At 45.1% G+C, this 22,049-nt stretch overlaps 2 protein-coding genes across 3 annotated transcripts in view; one reads left to right on the forward strand and one right to left on the reverse strand.

Annotated features, from left to right (window-relative positions):
* Positions 1-396: 396 nt before the first annotated feature.
* Positions 397-22,049, reverse strand: part of PALD1 (phosphatase domain containing paladin 1) — a 140,712-nt gene continuing 119,059 nt past the window's right edge. Inside the window, exon 20 of one of the 2 annotated variants that reach the window (XM_067710675.1) lies at positions 397-832. The gene's annotated coding sequence lies outside the window, so the exon portion shown is untranslated. The remainder of the gene's footprint in view (positions 833-22,049) is intronic. The other variant, XM_067710672.1, reaches the window with a different exon arrangement.
* Positions 18,508-21,653, forward strand: PRF1 (perforin 1). The gene is made up of 2 exons (XM_067708924.1): positions 18,508-19,046; positions 19,990-21,653. Exons 1-2 carry the CDS (start codon positions 18,508-18,510, stop codon positions 21,116-21,118), a joined length of 1,668 nt encoding a protein of 555 aa, XP_067565025.1. The 3' UTR covers positions 21,119-21,653.

The following is a 22,049-nucleotide window of genomic DNA, read 5'->3' on the forward strand; positions in this document are numbered from 1 at the left end:
GTAAAAGAATCTGAAAAAAATATATATGTATAACTAAATCACCTTGCTGTGCACCTGAAACACTGTAAATCAACTATTCTTCAATTTTTAAAATCTGCTGGTCAACCTAAAATAGCATTTTCCCCACTTGTTGACAATAAACTTTCAAATATAGTAGGGTCTACTCTCAGAACTCCATTTGCATTGAGAAGCACAGCCTCTCCGAAAGATAGAATCTCCATATGAACTGGTCTCAGAACTGAGATGACTCAGCTCCTGTCTCCCCCAGTGCACACCCTCCAGCAGCTGCTTGCCCCTCCCCAGGGGTGGGAGCTCACTACCTCTGAAGGATGCTCATTTCATAACAGGATGATTCTGTTAAGGATGACTCATTAACAGTTGTTTTCTCACCTTCAGCTCAAGCCTGACCCTCCTCCCTCATGGTCTAGTCTTTTCTCCGGGCACTCAGACACGCTCCTCCCTCAGCATCGCTGGACAGCAGTAAGGACCCCTGAGGTTTGCTCACCGGCCTTTCTTCACACACAGCGTGTTTCCGGTCCCTAGAGCACTTGACCGGCTCTAGCTCCTTGGGCCTCGCAACAGCCTCGCGACAGTAGGCAGGGCTAGTCTGGGCACGGATGGAGAGGTGGACACTCAGGACACTTTCCCATCGCCTCCAGTTCATGCATAAACAAGTGCACCAACCTGGAAGCCAGGCCTCCCCACTCCTCGGTCAGTGCCACGTTCGTCATGTTGGATCACACTCCCAGGAAGCTCTGGGGTCGGATGGTCTGTGTCAGTCCCAGCTCTGCTTCCCGCTGGCTGAGGGACCGCTCAGCCTCACTTTCCTCATCTGCAAAATGAGAAGCAGGACAAGAAAATGCGGGGGAAGAGGGCGAGAGATTGTTCAGGCAAGGATTGCTCTCCTCCTTGGCACTTTACCCCCTGTGCAGGACTGGCTGCCGGCAACATTGCAAAGAAGCCATCTGGTGGTTAAGTGCAGGAGTTCTGGACTGAGCCCACCTGGGTTCAAACCCCAGCTCTGCTGCCTACTACGTGACCTTGCGTAAGGATTAAATGAGATAATGCACATTAAGTGCTTAACACAGTGTCTGCCCCAATAGATGCTCAAAACAATACTTTTAAATTTGAACTTTAATCCTCCAGTATCCACAGTACGCACCCTCCCCTCACTGCCAGCTCCTTTGCTCGCATGATTCTATACCTCCACATGCCTAGCTCCTACTTGGCTCCCTTCCCAAGTTGGATGTTTATCCCTTAGTTGATAGGGAGGCACGGAAGGTGGTTGGACAGGGAATGAACCTGTTCTACAGGAGAGGATCTGAGCACATGAGGGTCTGTGCAACAGGCCATGGGTGACATGAGGAGGCCTGACCCTACCGGCTGCAGGTCTAGGAAAGGGTACGCAAACCCAAGAGGTTGGATGAATATACACAGCTGTTGATGGATTGAGGGAAGGGGCTGGAGGGACGAGGAGCAAATAAAGATGATCCCACTGGTTCTTGTCTTGGTGACTGGGAGCAGGTGGGAATCACCCCCTGAAATGGGGAAGAGAAGTTCAGAAGGGAAAGGGAAGAGTTTCTTGGAACAAAGGTTTGAGGTTTCTGGAACTCAGCCCATGGAACCCACCGCAGATCCCTGGGCTGGGGAGAAATCCGAGTATCATCAGCCTCTGGGGTGGCAATGGAAGCCACAGGAGAGGATAAGTTGACTCCAAGGCCAGTGCATGCAGACAGAATAGAAGCTTGATGGTGGAAATAAAACACTCCTGGTAACTGGAGGTCTTGCCCCTTCAGAATGACCTTCATAAGGTTCTTATGTGTGGTATAGATAGAGGTATATCAGTGAAATAAAACTGAGGACCCAGAAATAAATGCATGCCTTTTTGGCCACGCTCTGCGGCACGCAGGATCTTAGTTCCCTGATCTGGGATTGAACCCACACCCTCGTCAATGAAAGCCCGGAGTCCTAACCACAGGACTGCCAGGGAATTCCCTAAACACATGCTTTTATAGCCAATTGATTTTCAACAAGTGTACCAAAACCATTCAGTGGGGAAAAATTAGTCTTTTCAACAAATGGTCTGGGAATACATACTTGCTATACATACAGGGAAAAATAATGAAGTGGTACCTTCACTTCACATCATATATAAAATTAAAATGGATCAAAGGATGTGAACTAAACTTACTGTGGTAATCATTTCACAACATAGGTAAGTCAAATCATGCGGTACCTACACCTTAAACTTACAAGATATGTCAATTATTTCTCAATAAAGTTGAAAGGAAAAAGTAATAGCAAGCAGGAGTTCTATTTATTCCACCATTACAACTTCACTCAGACTGTACTCTGTATGCTTTAGGAGTAGATTTTCCATATCCATACTAATGTCTTCTCATGATAATGTTTATCATTGATAGCAGTTGTGTTTTTCTTTCTAATATTGGAGATTTTCTTAGGATATTTTTAAAAAATTAATTTATCACCTGAAAAAAAAGTGGATCAAAGACCTAAACCTAAAATCTAATATTACAAAACTCGTAGAAGAAAATTTAGGTATAAATCCTCATGGATTAGGCAATCCTGCCTTGTGTTAGGCTATTGTTTCTTAGATTTGACACCAAAAACATAAGCAACAAAAGAAAAAAATAAATAAACTGAAATTTATCAAAATTAAAAACTTTTGTACTTCAAAGAACAATATCAAGAAAGTGAAAAAGGGCTTCCCTGGTGGCGCAGTGGTTGAGAGTCCGCCTACCAATGCAGGGGACACGGGTTCGTGCCCCACTCTGGGAAGATCCCACATGCCGCAGAGCGGCTGGGCCCGTGAGCCATGGCCGCTGGGCCTGTGCGTCTGGAGCCTGTGCTCCACAACGGGAGAGGCCACAACAGTGAGAGGCCCGCATACCGCAAAAAAAAAAAAAGAAAGTGAAAAAGACAACCCACAGAGCAGGGGTAAATTTTTGCAAATCATATATCTGAAAAGGGTCTAATATCCAGAATACATAAAAGAAATTTACAACTCAACAGTAAGACAAATAACTCAATTTTTAAATGAGCAAAGTACCTGAATAGACATTATTCCACAGAAGATATACAAAATGACCAATAAACACATGAAAAGATGTTCAACATCATTAGTTCTTAGGGAAATGCAAATCAGAACCACAACGAGATGCCACTTCCCACGTGCAGATGGCAATTTCTCAAAAGAGTCACCACGTGACCCAGCAATTCCACTCCTAGGTATATACCTCAAAGAAATGAAAATGTATGTCCGCGCAAAAACTTGTGTATGAATACTCATAGCCCCGTTGTGCATGATAGTCAGAAAGTGGAAACAACCCATCACCTGATAATTGGTAAACAAAATAGTTATACCACATTTTGTATACTATAACTATACAATGGAATATTATTCAGAGATGAAAAGAATAGAGTACTGATAAATGCTACAACATGGATAAATTTTGAAAGCCTTATGCTAAGTGAAGGCATCCAGACACACAAGGTCACATATATATATCATATGATTCCATGTATATGAAATTTCCAGAATAGGCAAACCCACAGAGAGAGAAAGTGGATTAGTTGCTAGATATGGGCTTCTTTTGGGGGTAAGGAAAATGTTCTAGAACTGATAGTGGTAATGGTTGCACTACACTATGCATGTACTTAATGCCACTGAATTTTACACTTTAAAAGGGTGACTTTTATGGTACACAAATCTTAATTTTAAAAAGGAAAAGCATTTATTTTTAGGTATGGGCTTATTCTCATTTTTTATTTCTTTCCATGTTAGTTTCGGTAAGCTATGGTTTTAAGAAAATATTGATTTTACCTAAATTGTCAAAATTATTGGCATGAAATTGTCCATAATATCTTATGATCTTTTTAATGTTTGTAGGCTCTGTACTGATATCACCTTTTTCATTCCTGATCTTTTTTTTTTTTCCCTGATCTTTTTAATTTGTGCCTTCTCTCTCTTTTTCTATATGTCTTGCTAAAGGTTAATAAATTTTATTTGTCATTTAAAAAAAACAACTATGGCTATTGATTTTTCTTTATGGTATATCTGCTTTCTGTTTCATTAATTTCTTCTCTTTATTATTTCCTTCCTACACTTTTCGGATTTAATCTGTTGCCCTTTTTTGCATCTTGAGATAGATACTTTAATTACTGATAGTAAATCTTTCTCCTTTTCTAATATATGCATTTATGACTATAAATTTCCCTCGAAGCTTGACTTTTGTCACATTCCACATATTTTAGCATTTTGTATTTTTATTATCATCCAGTTCAAAGTATTTTCTAATTTACTCTTTGTCTTAGGGTCATATTGAAAGATATTGGCTGATTTCCAAACATCTTGGGATTTTCTTTTGTTCTTGTTCTTGATTTCTAGCTAAATCCATTAGATAACAGAGCATTCTCTGTAAACTTTCAATCCATTGAAGTTGATTCCACTTTTGAGACTTATTTTATGGCCCAATAGATAAACAATTTAGAGAAATGTTCAATGTGCCCTTAAAAGAAGATGCTCTTTTACATACAGGCTGGATCTTCTCTTCCATACCTATCATTTTCTCTCATATCTTTTCTCCCCCCATTCTCCAGTTTATTTTTATTTCTTTTTCCTTCTTTTCATCTTCTATTTCCCTTATGATATTATTTGTGTTATTTATTCACTCTGGTATTCACTCTAGTTTTCATTTCTGAGATGGTTTTTCTTTTTAGAAAAGAAAAATAGTTTCTCCTTACTAAATTCTATGTGAACTCTTTTCAATTCTTCCTTTTGTCCAATTATCTCATTTATGAATTTTTTTTTTTTTGCGGTACGTGGGCCTCTCACTGTTGTGGCCTCTCCCATTGCGGAGCACAGGCTCCGGACGCGCAGGCTCAGCGGCCATGGCTCACGGGCCCAGCCGCTCCGCGGCATGTGGGATCTTCCCGGATCGGGGCACGAACCCGTGTCCCCTGCATCAGCAGGCGGACTCTCAACCACTGCGCCACCAGGGAAGGCCCTCATTTATGAATTTTTATGATCCTGTGTTATGCTTTAATTTCATACCTTCAGTCATTTTTCAAAAAAATTCTTTTAGCTCATTTTGAAATATTAAAGTAAAAATGTCATTTGTTTTGTAGGCATGCCTTTCCAGAGAACCTCATTGTCTGAGGACCTGTTTATGCTCATTAGTCCCTTTTCTTATTAGAACACTGAGTGGGGCTGGCTTCCTTCCCTCAACTCTTTTCTGTTGCCCGTGTTTAAGTGAGGTAGGTTTCCCTGTACTCCTGAATAGGAAGAATGGGCAGATTTCTTGGCCAAGATTCATGGCTCTAGGGCTCCCCCTTCTGTTGTACTGGAAAATGGCTTTAAGATGTGGCTTCGGAGGAGCTTGAGAACTGCTTCCTGTTACACTCCCCTACTTTCATCTGGATTTTCTCTTTACTTGGTTCCTCACTGTCCTGTTTGGTTTGGATTCCACTCCCAGCCATTTCTCCTCAGTGTAGGGCTTTGTCCTAAAACGGATATTTGGCTGGCAACTTTCAACGTTTCATGGGGAGATTTCATGTGCTACTGGGAGGATTAATTTACATCATAATTTTAAAGCACTTCTCAAGGTGCCTGGCAGATAGTGTTAAATATGGGATATTTATAATAATTATAATCATTAATACCTACCCATTTTTCCTACATACTAGTCCTACTCATAAACACAAGCTATTTCCTTGATGTGGGTCTCTCTCTTTCCTGCCTCCATGCCATTGCTCCTGCTATCCTGCCCCCTGAAAACCATGTCTGCCACCTACCAATGCGCCATGTCTGCCACCTACCAATCCGTCAAGAGCGTCTGAGTCCTGTGACATCAGTGGGTTAACTGAACCTAAAACCACTACTCTGGACCACTGAAGCTCCTCATTTCTAAGCCACATATCCCAAACCCCCTTTAAAATTTTATGCCAATGACCTACCTTTTATTTAGATCTTTTACTCTGTGCTAAGCCCTGTACATACATTACCTTTTAATCTCCACAGCAATACTTTGAGTTACAGGCATAGTGGGATAGGTACAATTATTGGCCTTATTTTACATATGAGGACACTGAGGCTTAAAGAGATTAGATACTTATCCAAGGTTGATTGTTAGTTGGGATACAGCAGTGATTTTGACCAGGCAGTCTGGCTCCCAAGACTATAAACTCAGCCACGGTGCTAAAACTTCTCCGGACTGTAGTCCCCATTAAAGACAGAATCCTATCTTGTGTGGCTCTGTAATCATCAGCACCTAGCATATAGTAGGTGGTCAGTAAAGACTTCATGGGTGAGTTACAACAGATGAATGTGCACAGTACTTTGTGCTGGTCAAATGCATAAGGCTTCAGGGTTTTAAGACAAAACTTTTCTAGCTGAAAGGCACATGGAAAAGTCTCCTACACTGCTCTATTTCTTCCAAAGAGCCATTAGTCAGACTCTTACTCAGAGCTTCTTTTTTTTTTTTTTTTTCCATTCAGCTTTAAGCTCAGTGAGACGTTTAAATTTTCACAAGCCTTGGCCACTAGTAACCCATTACAAAACTCCCAAACATGGCCAAGCATGGCCCTCAAGACATTCACAAAACCCACATCAATTTTCTAAACTCTATAATCTGAGGCCACCACTCTCACAGAGAAATCCCAGACCTACGGTTCTTTAATAGAAATATCAGAAAATCGGGAGCTCACTGATCAGTTAGAAATCCAATTTTTCCAGACGTTGGAATTTCACTTGGATGTGGACTTACTAGGCAGCTGTATGTGAACTGGGCTTCTGAGAAAGACCCAGCCTTGAGCCATAAAACCTGGGTTTGGTCCCTGCTCTGTCACTTGTTGGCTGTGTAATGCTGGGCAAGTACTTCTTGCTGGGTCTCAGTCTTTCATTAAATAAAATAATTAGGAATAACAACATTCTGCTTATGTCACAACATTGTTAGGGGTACATTCAATAACGTATGTGACAGTCTTTGTAAACTGTAAAGTCCATGCTATACAAAATCAAAAGAGTGAGCCATGGGAGCCAACTGGGAAGGCTGGGCTGCCATGTTTAAACAGCCATGAAGGGACCATTGAAGCAAATGAGTGACCCAAGAAGGCACCTAGTGCAAAGTGAAGAACGGAGCAGAGAAAGAAGAGGAGACGAAAGACTGCAAAGTCTGAAAGAGAAATACAGAAAGGACAGGAGAGAGGGAGGAGCCTGATGTCTTTGTAGTTGCAGCACTCTGAAAGATTCCCACAGTGATATATCCTTACAGCAACCCTCATTATCTCTGTTGATAAAAAAAAAAAGGAGATTCTACTTCTACTACTCATTTCTATGATATACACATTAGCATTCTAGATTCCTGTTTTATTAATAGAGACTTCTCAGTAGATATTAATGTGGTGGGGTGAACCTCAAAGCAAGGGTGTTACAAATGCCCTCTCAGTGCTGTCCAAGTTGGGTTGATTTCACATGAAAATGTCAGCATCCACCATGCTTAGATCTCTTTGTTAAAACAGGAAAAACTTTCCATTAATTTAATGGTGTATGAATTCGCTGGTGGTTGCTATACTTATCAGAGGCTTTTGAATCTTTTGGAATAAAATAGAAAAAATAGAATAAAATAGTCTAGCACATAGTAGGTGCTATTTTATTTGAATAATAGGAATATTTGAATAAATATGAATAAAACATTTATTGAATGAATAATATTTGTGAGATCAAATACTATAGAATAATTATCCTTAAAATCTCCCCTGCTGCAAAACACCTAGAAAGGTCAAATTAAATATAGTGACATGTATCAGAAAACATAGATGAGATTTAAAATAAGTAAGAGAAATCCCAAGGAGCCAAAACCAAAGAAGTAATAACTAGGGAGGAAAGCAGGCAGACCAGCCATGGATGCCCTGAGGGCATGGGCCTATCCAGGAAAACCAGAGCCCAAGTTATAATGACCAGAGGAGTAAAAGGCAATCATGTCTTAAGGACGGGGGTGGGGTAGGGGAAATGAAGCTGAGATCATCCCACATAAAACCTAAATAACTGCTCAAAGGGTTAATAATGTCAATGAAAGGGGAGACTAGAAAGAGAAAGTATTTATTGGGAAAGGCAGTCAAGAAAGATATTTGTTTGTCTCACTCTCAAATCTGAGTGGAAGGACAAAATCTCTCCTAAAACATCATAACCACAGACCTACCCCTCCCCCTTCATTTGAGGTTCAAATTTACACCACATGTATGGGTTAGTATGCCAAGCCAAAAAATTAATACAAATAGATGGGTTGGTAAAACTGGGAGGTGCCTCATAAAACCAAAGCAAACCTACTTTGGAGGAATTTCTCAACCCAGGCTTTGTGGGATTCCCACAAATAAAGGCAATCAAGCATGAGCTCACAATCTAAACTTACAAGCAAAACGCTCAAGGATGCAAGCCACTAAGAGGGGGGAGTGAGCTGATATAACAACATAAAGGATTTGATACACCAAGGGTTACAGGTATTGGCATGACTAGACATAAAACTTTAAATGAGTATGTTTGAATGTTTCTAAACTTTTTTAAAGGAAAAGAAAACATAATCACAAAAGTTGGAACAGAATGAAACAGAGAGTTTATAAGTAAATAATAAATCATTGAAAGTAAAAATGAACTAGACAAAAATCTGGAAGTTTGACCACATACTCCGTAGATAAGGCTAAGGAAAACAGGTCCACTCATGCATTGCTGTAGGAGTGAAAACTGATGCCAGCCCTATGGAGGGTATATATATGTATATATGTACATATGTATGTATATATATATTCTATATGTATATGTGTAACATATGTGTATATATATATATATGTATATGTGTATGCATGTGTGCATGTATACATGTAGTTTATAACAAAATTGAACATATATAAGGTTCTGACCCAGCAATTCAACCTCTGGAAATTTATACACAGATACACCTGCACATATCCAAAATAAGATATGTACAAGGTTATTCACTGCAGCATTGTTTGTAAGAGAAAAAGACTGTAAAGAACTCAAATGTCCATCAATAGGAGGCTGGTCAAATAAGTTATTGTTCATCCATATAATAAAATACTATGCAAGTGTTTAAAAATAAAAGAATGAGGAAACTATGTGCTGATATGTAAATATCTCCAAACTATACTATTTAATAACAAAATCAAAGTACAAAGCAAGACGTATAACATGCTTCCTTTTGTGTGAGAAAGGGAGAAAATAAGAAAACATTTCTACTAGTATTTGCTTGTATCAGTGTGAAAAAATTCTGAGAAGACACCAAAGAAACTAAAAATAAGAAAAAAGAAAAGGAAAAAAGTGGCACCTGTGGAGGTAAGTTAGAGCGGGGGCAGGTGGGTAAAGGAGCAGGAAGGAGTTTAATCACTATATATCTTTTTATATTGTTTTGATTTTTGAATCTTGGTAAATGTATTACCTAATTTAAAAACTCAATGGATGGATTAAATAGCACATTAGACAAAGCTAAAGCAAGAATCAGTGAACTGAAACAAAGAACTAGAGAAAAATAATGAGAACACAGTACAGAGAGACAAAAAGTAGACAAGAAAGAGTATAACAGACCAGGAAGAGAGAGTGAGAAGGCCTATTATATTGCTAATTGCAAAAGTCAAAAATAGAGAGAATGGGGGCTTCCCTGGTGGCACAGTGGTTGAGAGTCCGCCTGCCGATGCAAGGGACACGGGTTTGTGCCCCGGTCTGGGAAGATCCCACATGCCGCGAAGCGGCTGGGCCTGTGAGCCATGGCCGCTGAGCCTGCGCGTCCGGAGCCTTTGCTCCGCAACGGGAGAGGCCACAACAGTGAGAGACCCACGTACCGCAAAAAAAAAAAAAAAAAAAAAAGAGAGAGAGAGAGAGAATGAGGGAGATGGAATATATGAAGGGATAATGGCCAAGATGTTTTCATCATTTTCCAGAATGATGAAAGATGTGAATCCTCAGGTACAGGAAGAACAAATCCCAAACAAGATAAAAGCAATTCATATCTGGATACATACTTTGTTGTACAATTTCAGAAAATCAAAAATGAAAAGATCTTAAAAACAGTGCTTCCCCAACCCAAAACCATAAATTCTCTATAAAAGTAATGACAATTAAACAACAGCAACAATGGAAGCCAGAAACAGTGAAGTAACTTCAAAGTGTTGAGAGATGTCAACCAGCAATAACGTCAAAGTGTCAGTCAGCTGAAATTATGATTCAAAAACAAGGGCGCAACAAAGACGTTTCAGGCAAACAGAAACTGAGAGTGTGTGCCACCAGAGACACCCACTGACGCCCTTCTAATGCGTGCACTTTAAGAAAAAGGAGAATTATCCCCAAAGGAAGCCCAGAGAATAATGAGAAAAGAAATTGGTAAATGTGTAGGTAAATATAAACAAACATTGACTGTATCAAGTAATAGTACCAATGACTAATTTAGTAGAGGAAAAGTAAGCTAGAACTAAAATACCAGAAAAAATAACCCTCAGAAAGAGAAAGGGTGATTTTAGATAACAGCATACTAAGTATCCCTGGAAAGGAGAATAACAGTAAAGAATGTTAGATCTTGAGAAGAATGCATGTTAGCATTTTTATGGGTAACCACTAAAGAATCAGAAAGATTCTAAGATCTAAGCCATGAGAGGGAAAAGAGTGTACTTTTTAAAAAGTTTAGTCAATCTATCATAAAAGAAGGCAGGAAAGGAGTGCAGAAAGGGAAGCAAAGAAGAAGCAGGACAATGAAAAAACATAACACATGATGGCAGAAATAAACTCTAACAGAACAATAATCACAATAAATGTAAATGGACTTAATGCGGTTATGTAGTTACTCAGATTGGATGACAAAACAAAATCTAATTATGTTTAATAGAGACCCACTTAAAACATAAGAACACAAGGAGTTTGAAAGTAAGATAGATCCCCACAGTGAGTACTAACCAAAAGAAAGTCGGGGGCTTCCCTGGTGGCGCAACAGTTGAGAGTCCACCTGCTGAAGCAGGGGACGTGGGTTCGTGCCCTGGTCTGGGAAGATCCCACATGCCGCGGAGCGGCTGGGCCCTTGAGCCATGGCCGCTGAGCCTGCGTGTCCGGAGCCTGTGCTCCGCAACGGGAGAGCCCACAACAGTGAGAGGCCCGCGTACCGCAAAAAAAAAAAGAAAGTCGGTACAGTTAAAAATGATTAAGATAGTAAATTTTATGTTATGTGTAATCTACCACAGTCTAAAATAGCAATAGTAAAAAAAAGTTGGGATAGCTCTATTAATATGAGACAAAATTGATACTGTGGCTAAAAACATTACTTGGAATTAAGAGGGTCACTACACAAACAGTTCAATTCACCAAGAAGGCAAAATGATACTACACTTGTTTCATAAAACAGCCTCAAAACCTAAAGCAAAAGTTGACAGAACTCTAGCTGCAGGGAGAAATCTACAGATGTTGAATGTCTTCACAGTGGGAGATTTTAATGATTCTCTCAGTAATTAATATATCGACAAACCATAGATTTGAACATAGAACCCTGCAACCAAAAATTAGCAAACAGATATTCTTCTCAAATACATAGGAACGTTTACAAAAACTTAACATTTAGTAGACCACAGAGAAAATTTCAACAACCATCAAAGAATGGCTGTCATATAGGCAACATGTTCTGACTACAATGCAACTATGTTAGAAATCAATAACCGAAAGATAGTATTTAAAACTCCATTTTCGGACTTCCCTGGTGGTGCAGTGGTTAAGAATCCGCCTGCCAATGCAGGGGACACGGGTTTGAGCCCTGGTCTGGGATGATCCCACATGCCGTAGAGCAAATAAGCCCGTGCGCTACAACTACTGAAGCCTGTGTGCCAGGAGCCCATGCTCTGCAACAAGAGAAGCCACCACAATGAGAAGCCCGCGCACTGCAACGAAGAGTAGCCCCTGCTCACTGCAACTAGAAAGCCCGCGTGCAGCAACAAAGACCCAACACAGCCAAAAATTAAATAAATAAATAAAACTCCATTTTCTTCAAAATGTAAAAAGCACACTTAAAAAAATAACTCAAGGGCTTCCCTGGTGGCGCAGTGGTTGAGAGTCTGCCTGCCGATGCAGGGGATGCGGGTTCATGCCCCGGTCCGGGAAGATCCCACATGCCGCGGAGCAGCTGGGCCCGTGAGCCATGGCCGCTGAGCCTGCGCGTCCGGAGCCTGTGCTCCGCAACGGGAGAGGCCACAACAGTGAGAGGCCCGCGTACCGCAAAAAAAAAATAAATAAAATAACTCACAGGTCAAAGCAAAATCATAAGGAAATTTAGAAAATATGAAGAAACTAGGCAATAATGAAAATACTTCATACCAAAACTTTAGAGATGCAGTTAGAAAGATTGTTAGAGAAATGGAGAAGCTTAAATGCTTACATTAAAAAAGAAGAAAGTCTAATCCAGTAATTCCACTTCTGTGTATTTGTCCAAAGAAAACAAAAACACTAACTTGAAAAGGTATCTGCACCCCCATGTTCATTGCAGCATTATTTACAAGAGCCAAGATGCAGAAACAACCTAAGTGTCCGTTGATGGATGAATGGATAAAGAAAATTAAGAAAATTATAGATAGATGATAGATATACAAACATATATATATATATATTTATAATTATTATTCAGCCATAAAGAAGAAGGAAATCTTGCCATTTGCAACAGCATGGATGGACCTTAAGGATGTTATGGTAAGTGAAATAAGTCAGACAGAGAAAGACAAATACCATATGATCTTATTTATATATGGACTCTTCTCGTTAAAAGCCAAACTCATAAATACAGAGAACAAATTGGCAGGGGTTGGGGGTCAGTGAGATGGGTGAAGGAGGCCAAAGGGTACAGACTTCCAGCCACAAATAAGTCCTGGGGATGTAATCTACAGCATGGTGACTACAGCTAATCATACTGTATTGCATATTTGAAAGCTGTTAAGAGAAGAGATCTTTGAAGTTCTCACCACAAGTAAAAGAAAAGATTTTGTAACTAAGTAAGGCGATGGATGTTAACTAGACTTTTTGTAGTAATAATTTCACAATATATACAAACATCAAATTGTTATGTTGTACACCAGAAACTAATAATAATGTTATACATCAGTTATACATCAGTTCAAAAAAGAAGAGTGGAAGTTAATGAACTAAGGATTCATCTCAAGACATTAGAAAAAGAACAATAGAAGAAACCCAAAGAATACAGGAAAAAGGAAGGAAATAAAAATATAAGAATGAAATGAACAAAATGGAAAATAATGATACAATGTAGAGGATGAATAAAGCCAAGAGCAGATTCTTTGAGAAAAGTAACAAAACTACATAAAAATCGTTAACAAGAATGATCTGGAAAAAAGAGAAAAACCATAATAAAAATTATAATCTAAAAAAGGGGTATCACTACCGATTAAGAAAAAAAAACTTTTAAGAGAAAGAGAGAGACTGTTGTAAATAACTTCATGACCACAAGTGTGAAATTTTACAGACAAGAAGGTTTCCTAGAAAAATGTAACTTGCCAAAACCGATACCAGAAAAACAGCTGGAGAACCTGAACAGAGCTATTGAAGGCATGGGCCCTGCAGTTACAAATCTACCCAATTACAAAAACTGAGCCTTCTACAAACTCTGCCACAGCATGGAGAAAGTGGAAAAACTCTTCAACTTATTTCATGTGACTGAAGGTGATAACTCGAGAATAACTATGGATAACTCATTTGAGGGGCGAGGAAGAATCCCAAAGTTTCACAAATCTGTAAAGAAAAGGGAACAAAGAATGATCACAGGACGAAGGGAACAACGCCTGGGACTGCATTTTGGATCTCTAAAATATGCACAGTAAGTACAATCTAAACACAGGATTTGTTAAAGGACCTCCTTCCTTTCATTACAGTTCGTGTTTGCAGTAGGCATAGTTTATATAAGTAGATGTCCTCAGGATCAGTGTCTTTCTCATGCATTCTGTGTAGAGTATCCATGGAGCTTTTCTGTCAAGAGTAAACATTTTGTAACCTCAAAAAAATATATATCAAAACTATATCCACGTGCATAAGAATGAAGGTGGACCCCTTTCCATACACAATATAAACGCCAAGTAGATCACAGGCCTAAATGTAAGAGCTACCTATAAGACTCTTAGAAGAAAATATAGGGTTTTTCATGACCTTGGGTTAAGCAAAGACTTTTAGATAGGACACTAAAAGTATAACCAACAAAAGAAAAAAAATAGATAAATTGGGCTTCATCAAAATTAACATCATTCATGCTTCGAAGGACACCATCAAGTGAGTGAAAAAACAACTCAGAGAATAGGAGAAAACATTTGCAAATCATATACCTGATAAGGGTCTAGAATCTGAAATAAAGAACTATTATAAATCAATAAGAAGAAGACAAATAACCCAATTCAAAAATGGGCAAGGGATTCAAATAGACATTGCTCCAAAAAAGATATACAAGTGACCAATAAGCAAATGAAAAGATGCTCAACATCATTAGCCACTGGGGAATCACATCAAAACCACAATGAGACAACACTTCACACACATAAGAATGGCTATAATCAAAAAGTCAGATAATAACAAGGATGCGGAGAACTTGGAACTCTCATACACTGCTGGTGGCAATGTAAAACGATGCAGCCACGTAGGAAAACAGTTCCTAAAGAGTTACTGTAGACCCGCCAATTCCACTCCTACATATAGATCCAAGAGAAATGAAAACATATGTACACACAAAGAATCTGTACACAAATGTTCATAGCAGCATTATTCACAACAGCCAGAAAGTGAAAACAACCAAAATGTCCATCAACTGATAAATGGATAAACAAATGTGGTACGTCCATACAATGGAATATTATTCAGCCATAGAAGGAATACGGCATTGATACATACTACAGCTTGGATGAACCTTGACAAGATTATGTTACGTGGAATAAGCCAGATACAAAAAGTCACATCTTGTATGATTCAATTAACAGGAAAATCCATAGAGACAGAAAGTAGATTGGCGTCGGGGGAAGGAGCAGTGACTGCTAACGGGTACACGGTTTCTTTGCGGGAGTGATGAAAACGTTCTAAAATTGATTGTGGTGACGGTTGCACAACTCTGCGAATATACTAAAACCCACTGAACTGTACACTTTAAATGGGTGAATTGTATGGTATGTGAATTATATTTCAACAAAGTTGTTAATAATAAACCCTACAGATGGTGTCTGAAAATTGCATCTTACGTCTCTGTGGAAAAACTGTGATTAAAACACATTTCAAGTGCTAAGTTTCAGTCGGAGAGGACAGCTGTCTTCAGCTACACAGGCCAAAACCAGTAGTTGTAAACTTCAACGTCATCACTGCTCTTTCATGGACCGCCCCCCACCAGCATCTCTTGGACATTCGCCACTTCATACGCCGAGTGAAAACTACTAAATGCACGTTTCAGCATTAGGATCCTTAGAAAAGCCCGAAGTCCTCCCTTTGGTTTTAGAGATGAGGAAACGAACCTAGAAAGGGGTCAAAACTCTACTGCCAAGAGTCACAAAGCAAGTTTGCATCGAAGCTGGGATTACAACCTGTCTCCCCTACCTCACCTTTCTCTTCCTACAGATTTTCTGCAGGGTTCCACGCCTCTCAAACTGGTCTTCTGAGCACGGTCAAAACCAAACTCCTCACAGCCTGGATATCTGACTTAGGCCGCGGGCGGGAGCTAGAAGGGGGTCAGGAGGCCGCAAATTCTAGGACAGGGAGGGGGACATTGTGGGGAGGAGATGGGGCTGGGTTTCGAGAAGACAGTTTAAACCCCAGTTCCCGTAAGAGCAGGGGACACAGTGGGGGACATAAACTCAAGGGATGAGCCATCCCATGGTGTCACATGTGGTCTGAGGCCTGTGGCTACTTTTTCCTGTCGCTAACGCAGTTAGAGGGTGAACTCACAAGAACGGTTCCCCACTTACCCAGCTATCTCCACCTCAGACCAGTATGACTTTGCCCCCCCAGAAGTTGTCCTGTGAGTCACTCAACCCATGGAAACCTCATGTAAGACAAAGGTTGGAGAAGGCCCCAGGCCTCTGGCCTCACCCAAGTCTCTCTTCCTCGCAGTGTCGCACAGCTGCCCGCCCACCTGCACTATGGGGTCAATCACAGACCAGGGCTAGGGAGGAGGCTGGAGACCAGCACGGCCACTGGTTCCCCTCACAAAGTGAGGAACAGGAGACCCTGTCCTGAGGTCTGCGTTTGGGGCCCAGAACCTGGCCTGGGCTGGGGTGCACGTGTGGGCAGGAAGTGGGCAAGCAGATGTGAACAACATTTATTTTCTCCCCACTGCCCCGGGAGGAGGGAATGGTCACGTGCTTTAACACTCACAGAGGGCCAGGCACTGTTCTGAGCACTTCACACGTAGAAACTCCCCAGTTCTTCACAACCCATGGGGTTGAGATGAGGAAACTGAGGCACAGAGCGGCTAAAGAAGCTGATCAGGCCACACGGTTAGCGCGCACCCGAGCTGGCCCAAGTCCAGGCGGACTGGCTCCCGAGCTCCTACTCTGTGCTGCCTCTGACGGCCCACACATGCGATGCTGCGGGGAGAAGCAGGGAAGCTGTCCCTGCTGGCCCGTCAGCAGCACCAGAGCTGAATCTCGAAGCTCTCAGCCCGCTGTGTTCTCGCTCCACCCACTACACCTCACCTGTTGGCCCCGGGGTTCCCATGCCCCAGGCGGCTCTGCTTGACAGAGGAGCCTCTGGCCCTCTCGGCTTGCTTCCTGAGGGCTGTCAGCAGGCCGGATGAGAAGGTGAGGGCAGGGTGGATGCTAGTGGGCGAGGCAGAGCAAAGGGGACCCATGACTAGAGCTGGGGGGCGGGGCAGGAAGCAGAAGTGATGTGAACTGTGGCCTGCGTGATGAGCTGTGATGAGCTGTGAACTGTGGCCTGGGGGGCTGCACCACCATTTCAGGAGCCTCCCGTGGGGAGAGAGGGTGTCTCTCTCGTAGGAGCGTCTCAACACAGGACTCCAGGTAGGGAGGAAGCAGGGCGTCAGGGAGGCTGGGAGCCGCTGAGTGGGGACAGAGGGGCACAAGAGTAGGGCTGCTCTGTCTGGGGAAGAGGCTGATGGAGGAGGAAATGCTGTAGCCCATGAGGCAAAAGACTTGGGTCCAGACTGTGCCGTGTCACTAACTTGCTGGGCAGCCTCATGCCCACCCTGGGCTTCAGTTTTCTCTTATACAAAATGAAGAGGTTGGAGTACACAGTCTTTAAGGCCCCTTCAAAGGCTGACAGTTAAAACTAAGAAAGCTGGAAACGGGCTCCCCGGCAAACAACATGACGAGGGTCAGGATGGAGACTGAGTTCTTTAGACTAAGGTTATGAACTATGCTGGCTGCCTAAGCAAGATGATCGGAGGGCCTTCAGCAGACTCCCCTTCTCCTAGTTACCTCCCTGGGGCCTGCCATTTTGCCTAGAATTCCACCGTTCAAGCCACTCCTTTAGGTAAGGCACGGAAGGTTCCAGCTGGGATACAGGGGAAGTTCCTGCTCTCCGTAATCCCCCGGGCCTCAGACAAGCCGCTGTCCGTCCCTGGCAGGTGCCAGAGTGGAGAGGCCTCTGAGGAGCTCAGTCTGGACGGGGTAGAGAGAGGAGATTCCAGATCATAAGCAGGCCCAGCGAAGCTTCAGAGCCGCCTCAAAGTGAGGAAGAACCTTTCAGCTAAGCACTGTCCGAGAGTCGGCAGCAGGCAGCTTGCAGACGCGGCCAGAATCCCGAGGAGCGTGGCAGGGAATGCCAAAGAGGAGACGAGCGAACTGAACGGCCCCTCCCCACACAGGATCTAGGGGCACAGGCGCATAGGCCGCTTTTATTCTAGAATTCAGGCTGATGTTCCTCCGTGAGCTCAGAGAGAGGGCCCCAAAGGGGAAATGGGGAGAATGAGGGTGATGCACGACCTCATTTCTTTTCCAATTCTGTTAAGGGCTTAATGGGGGTGGGGGGAGATAATGAGAGAGGTGAGGTGGGAAAAGAAAGCATGGCTTGTTCTTGGGTCCACAATGATGCCTCTCCAGAATCCAGGCTTCCCTAGCGTTCCCAGATTCCCCAGATCCCTCCCCAAATCTTCTATGGCTACTCTCCGTCCCCTCCTCTGCACGCAGAGCCCCCTCTCCACCAGCAGGAGCTGTGGTCCTGGGGACAAAAACCATCCATCTGGATTCCCATTTGGCCTAAATAGTGAAATCCTAGCAAGGGTCTCCTCCTGGCTGTGTGACCTTGGGCAAGTCCACTCCCCTCTTTGGGTCCATCTGTACAATGTAGGGGGTGGACCAGGTTTGTAAAGGCCATGCCAGCTCTGACATCCAATGACTTAGGAGATATCTCATTCCCTCCCCATCCCATAAGGCCTGATAAGCTCCAGTTGGAGGGGTCGGCCCTCCTCCATGCCCCTGCCCACAGCTTCTGCCCTCTGTCTCCACAGCTCCATGGCCTCCCGAGCGCTCCTCCCCAGCGTCCTCCTCCTGCTTCTGCCCGCACCCACCCCTGCCCCCTGCTACACGGCCGCACGCTCTGAGTGCCGGCGCAACCTCAAGTTCGTGCCCGGCTCCTGGCTGGCAGGGGAGGGCATGGATGTGACCAGCCTCCGGCGCTCAGGCTCCTTCCCGGTGGACACACAGCGCTTCCTGCGGTCCGACGGCACCTGCACCCTCTGCCGCAACGCCCTGCAGCAGGGCGCGGTCCAGCGACTGCCCCTGGCGCTCACCGACTGGCGCGCCCAGGGCTCGGGCTGCAACCGCAAAGTGGTCAAGGGTGAGGGTCGCTCCACCGAGGAGGTGGCTGGGGCGGCGGCCAACACCATCCGTAACGACTGGCGGGTGGGGCTGGACGTGACTCCCAAGCCCAGCATCAACGCGCGCGTGACCGTGGCGGGCTCGCACTCCCAGGAAGCCAACTTCGCGGCCCAGAAGACTCACCAGGACCAGTACCGCTTCAGCCTGGACTCAGTGGAGTGTCGCTTCTACAGGTGAGCGCCGGGGATGGGGGAGTGGAGGGTGGACGGGACTTGGAAAAGGCGTGGGAAACTCGGGGTGGTCTGGGAGCCCTGGAATGGCAGCGTGGGGAGCTGGAGGCCGCTTCCGCCAGGAGATGGCAGTCTTGGTTCCCACGTACCCCCTTCCCTGAGGCCCTGATCTGGAAGAACCCAGGGAGAGAACAGGTGGAGGGCAAGCCAGCAAGGCTATGCTCAGAGCCCCAGGTGGTGCCGGTCTGGTCTACTGAGCACCCAAGAGCCACTTCCCCGGGCAGTGCTAGCTTCCTGCGGGCAGGAGGCCTGGCTGGGGCCCTCCTATCCCTGGGCCTCTTTCATCCGTTCAAGCGCTCTTCACTTCTGCCTTGCCAAGCTCCGTGCTAAGAACTCGGGCTACAGGTTGAACAAGAGCAGCCATGCCCTGAGCCCTCAGGGACCTACTCACCCGAAGAAACGCATGGGACCCAGAGTCACCCACCCTGACTTCTCTCACGGGAGGCCGTGTTTCCCACACAGTGAGACAGGGCGCTCCTGCCTGCGCGGCCAGAGTTGTCAGGAGCCCAGGTATACAAGGCCCAACCCAGGGGACAGACAGACAAAGGCCACAGGACTAGGTTCCAAAGCCAGAGAGAAACCATCGGTGTCTCACCATCGCTTGTAAAATTAGAAAAGAAAAAGAAAAAGAAGAGAAAAAACTTTTTTTGAAAAAGAGAGACAAAAATACCTACACGAAGTCCCTAGGTCACCAAGGGGCAACGGGCGGGGGGGGGGGGGTTTCCCTGCTGGCTTGGCGGTTCAGAGCTTGAGCTTTGGAGCCAGGCCACCTGGGTCCAAGTCCTAGTTCCGCCATTTAATGGGAGCTTGGGCAATCTCACAGGAGTTATCCAGGGGAAAACACTACCCACCACTGGGTCCACCTGATGTTTTTCTCTCCCCTCAGTTTCCACCTGGTGCACGCTCCCCCACTGCACCCTGAGTTCAAGAGGGCCCTCAAGACCCTGCCCCCCCACTTCAACATCTCCACCGAGCCTGACTACTGGAGGCTCATCTCCAGCTATGGTACCCACTTCATCCGGTCCATGGAGCTGGGCGGCCGCATCTCGGCCCTCACCGCCCTGCGCACCTGCGAGCTGGCCCTGGAAGGGCTCACGGCCCAGGAGGTTGAGGACTGCCTGGCCGTCGAGGCCGAGGTCAGCATAAAAAGCCACACCAGTGCCTCGTCGGCATTCAAGAAGTGTGAGGAGAAGAAGAAACAGCACAAGATGGGGGCCTCCTTCCACCAGGCCTACCGGGAACGCTGCTCTGAGGTCGTTGGCGGCCACCACACGTCCATGCATGACCTGCTGTTCGGGAACCAGGCCGGGCCCGAGCAGTTCTCAGCCTGGGTGGCCTCGTTGCAGGACAGCCCCGGCCTGGTGGACTACACGCTAGAGCCGCTCCACATGCTCCTGGACAGCCAGGACCCGCAGCGGGAGGCGCTCAGGCAGGCTGTGAGCAAGTACGTGACGGACAGGGCACGCTGGAGGGACTGCAGCCGCCCGTGCCCCCCGGGGCAGCGCAAGAACCCTAAGGACCCGTGCCAGTGCCTGTGCCATGGCTCGGCGGCCATCAACCAGGACTGCTGTCCCAGGAAGAGGGGCCTAGCCCACCTGGAGGTCATGAACTTCGTGGCGACGGGTCTGTGGGGAGACTGGACCACTGCCACGGACGCCTACCTGAAGGTCTTCTTCGGCGGCCAGGAGCTGAGGACCGACACGGTGCAGAACAATAACCACCCCAGGTGGATGATACGGCTGGACTTCGGGGATGTGGTTCTGACCACAGGGGGCCCCCTGAGGGTGCAGGTCTGGGATGCAGACTATGGCTGGGACGACGACCTTCTCGGTACCTGCGACCAGACTCCAAAGTCTGGCTCACACGAGGTGAAGTGCTGTCTGAAGCATGGCCACCTGAGGTTCTCCTACCACGCTAAGTGCTTGCCCCACCTGGCAGGGGGCACATGCCTGGAGTATGCGCCCCGAGGGCTTCTGGGGGAGCCTCCAGGAAACCGGAGTGGGCCAGTGTGGTGAGAGCAGCGGGCCCTGAGAGGACCAGTGTGCCCAACTGGAGGGGTCTCACGAAGGGACCCAGAGGACCTATCTCCATATCCCCATTAGATAGTTGGAAAACTGAGGCTTTTTTTTCTTCAGTGCGGTGGCTGAATTTACAGGCCAGCCCTGAGTCGCCCTGTCCAAACTACCTTAGCTCTTCGATATTCTCAAGCCCCAGAAATGAGCTGGAGTTGGGCCACTGCTACACAGGTCCCAGCTCAGGTCAGGAGCCGGGCAGAAGGCCAGGAGGCTGTTCCCACCAGGCTGCCTGGTGTCATTTGTATCATTCCCTTACAGCCCCTCTTCTAGCGTGGTGAATTCTTCATCATATTAGATCTAACCCCTTTGGCCCCCGCTGCTCTGTTTGCTCTGTTTCCTTTGCCCACCAAGCTTTGCCTCTCAGACAAATCCAGAGCTCTTTTGACCTGTCTCATTGTGTACACAGCCTGCCAGAGGACCAATAAATGTGATGTGACGGTGAGCGTGATGGTGTTGCTTGTGGCAGAGGAGAGGATGGAGACCAAACACAGCCTTGGAGATAAACTTCTACATTAGCAACCCTACCCAACAGAACGGGTGGTTGACCCCAGGGGTAGGCAAATAATGTAAATAAACTATTTCTCCACTTTGGCTCGAAATGGGGGGACCCAAAATATTTTACTTTCCTCATAACTCTCTGATTTGAGTAACAGCAGCATAAACAGTGATCAATGCCAATGGGCATTCAGCTCTGAGCCGAGAAACAAGAGGGAATGGTGAGGATTCTGGTGAACCAAAGGGCACGTCTTATCCAGGGAGGGGGTGGGGGGATGGACAGCTCTGCACCAGCCAAACATTCCCAGGCAGGAATGTGAGCCCAGTGCTGCCAGGTTTTCTAATTTCTTAAAGTAACCAGAAATCCCAGCGTGAC

Source organism: Pseudorca crassidens, chromosome 16, assembly GCF_039906515.1.
Source record: "Pseudorca crassidens isolate mPseCra1 chromosome 16, mPseCra1.hap1, whole genome shotgun sequence".
Taxonomy (NCBI): Eukaryota; Metazoa; Chordata; class Mammalia; order Artiodactyla; family Delphinidae; genus Pseudorca; species Pseudorca crassidens.

Coding starts and splice junctions, on each gene's coding strand:
- PRF1 (XM_067708924.1), top strand. CDS start 18,508: ATGGCCTCCCGAGCGCTCCTCCCCAGCGTCCTCCTCCTGCTTCTGCCC. Junction 19,047..19,989: donor GTGGAGTGTCGCTTCTACAG/GTGAGCGCCGGG, acceptor CTCTCCCCTCAG/TTTCCACCTGGTGCACGCTC.